General features: G+C 30.6%; 1 protein-coding gene across 1 annotated transcript in view; it reads right to left on the bottom strand.

The window, feature by feature from the left end:
• The window catches only part of LOC106477160 (60S ribosomal protein L34-like), a 7,043-nt gene that overhangs the window by 2,723 nt on the left and 2,771 nt on the right, over positions 1-1,549 (bottom strand). Inside the window, exon 3 of the mRNA XM_013937752.2 lies at positions 860-953. Coding sequence (XP_013793206.2) covers positions 860-953 — 94 coding nt within the window. The remainder of the gene's footprint in view (positions 1-859; positions 954-1,549) is intronic.

The raw sequence follows: 1,549 nt of genomic DNA, 5'->3' as shown, positions 1-1,549 counted from the left end.
CCAACAAGTCATTCACTGAATGTAACTGATTAATGAGACCAACAAGTCATTCACTGAATGTAACTGATTAATGAGACCAACAAGTCATTCACTGAATGTAACTGATTAATGAGACCAACAAATCATTCATTGAATATAACTGATTAATGAGAACAACAAATCATTCATTGAATATAACTGATTAATGAGAACAACAAATCATTCATTGAATATAACTGATTAATGAGACCAACAAATCATTCATTGAATATAACTGATTAATGAGACCAACAAATCATTCATTGAATGTAACTGATTAATGAGACCAACAAATCATTCATTGAATGTAACTGATTAATGAGAACAACAAATCATTCATTGAATGTAATTGATTAATGAGACCAACAAGTCATTCATTGAATGTAATTGATTAATGAGACAACAAATCATTCACTGAATGTAATTGATTAATAATAATTACAAACAGGTCATTTTGAGCAGATTTTCTTTTCCTTGTAAATTTAACATGCTTGCTTTCTTTGTGCATTTTGATGTGTACAGCCATAGCAGTCAATAGTTAAAATGGTTTAATGTGTTGTTTGAATTGAATTGTTGCTGTTTAAGGTGACATTTGCACAAACTTTCTATAGGGTTTTGTGCAATTCCTTGCAATCCCTATTGTAAACCATTATCATGGTTCATGAAACTAGCTCCAAAATTCTAATACGTTTAAGATGGTTTACTACAATATTTCTCAACAGTACTTATAAAAGTAACATTTCACAATATCTGTAATTCAATGATAAACCAAAGATATTAACAACACATTTGTAATAAAACTAGACTGATATAGCAGATCTAAACAAGGGGTTAAACTTACCCCCCTCAGTTTCAGTTTGCAGTCTCCACATACTGGTACCTTTCCAGGTTTCTTGGGGTACAGGTATACAAGCTTACCCCCAGGTGTTTTGGAACTGTAAATGTGTTATAGTAATTAAGTAAAATGTGTCAATTGGACAAGTAAAATAAACTTTTCTTTAGCAAAACAATTTGTTTTATAACATCAAAGTAAGAAAAACAAAATGAGAGAGATTACTAGAAGGTCAAATTTGATTAATCAATATGATTACACAATATTATTGTAAAGGATACTGTATCATAACGAGTGACTGCAACGGTTCTAAGTACTAAGATTACCACCAACTTTCTTCTTATTTTACACAATATTATTGTAAAGGATACTGTATCATAAGGAGTGACTGCAACGGTTCTAACTACTAAGATTATCACCAACTTTCTCCTTATTTTACACAATATTATTGTAAAGGATAGTGTATCATAACGAGTGACTGCAACGGTTCTAACTACTAAGATTATCACCAACTTTCTTCTTATTTCACACAATATTATTGTAAAGGATAGTGTATCATAACGAGTGACTGCAACGGTTCTAACTACTAGGATTACCACCAACTTTCTTCTTATTTTACACAATATTATTGTAAAGGATACTGTATCATAACGAGTGACTGCAACGGTTCTAACTACTAAGATTATAAAGAATACTGTA

The sequence above is a fragment of the Limulus polyphemus genome, unplaced genomic scaffold, assembly GCF_000517525.1.
Source record: "Limulus polyphemus unplaced genomic scaffold, Limulus_polyphemus-2.1.2 Scaffold13093, whole genome shotgun sequence".
Taxonomy (NCBI): domain Eukaryota; kingdom Metazoa; phylum Arthropoda; class Merostomata; order Xiphosura; family Limulidae; genus Limulus; species Limulus polyphemus.
This window is presented reverse-complemented; position numbering and strand designations above follow the sequence as displayed.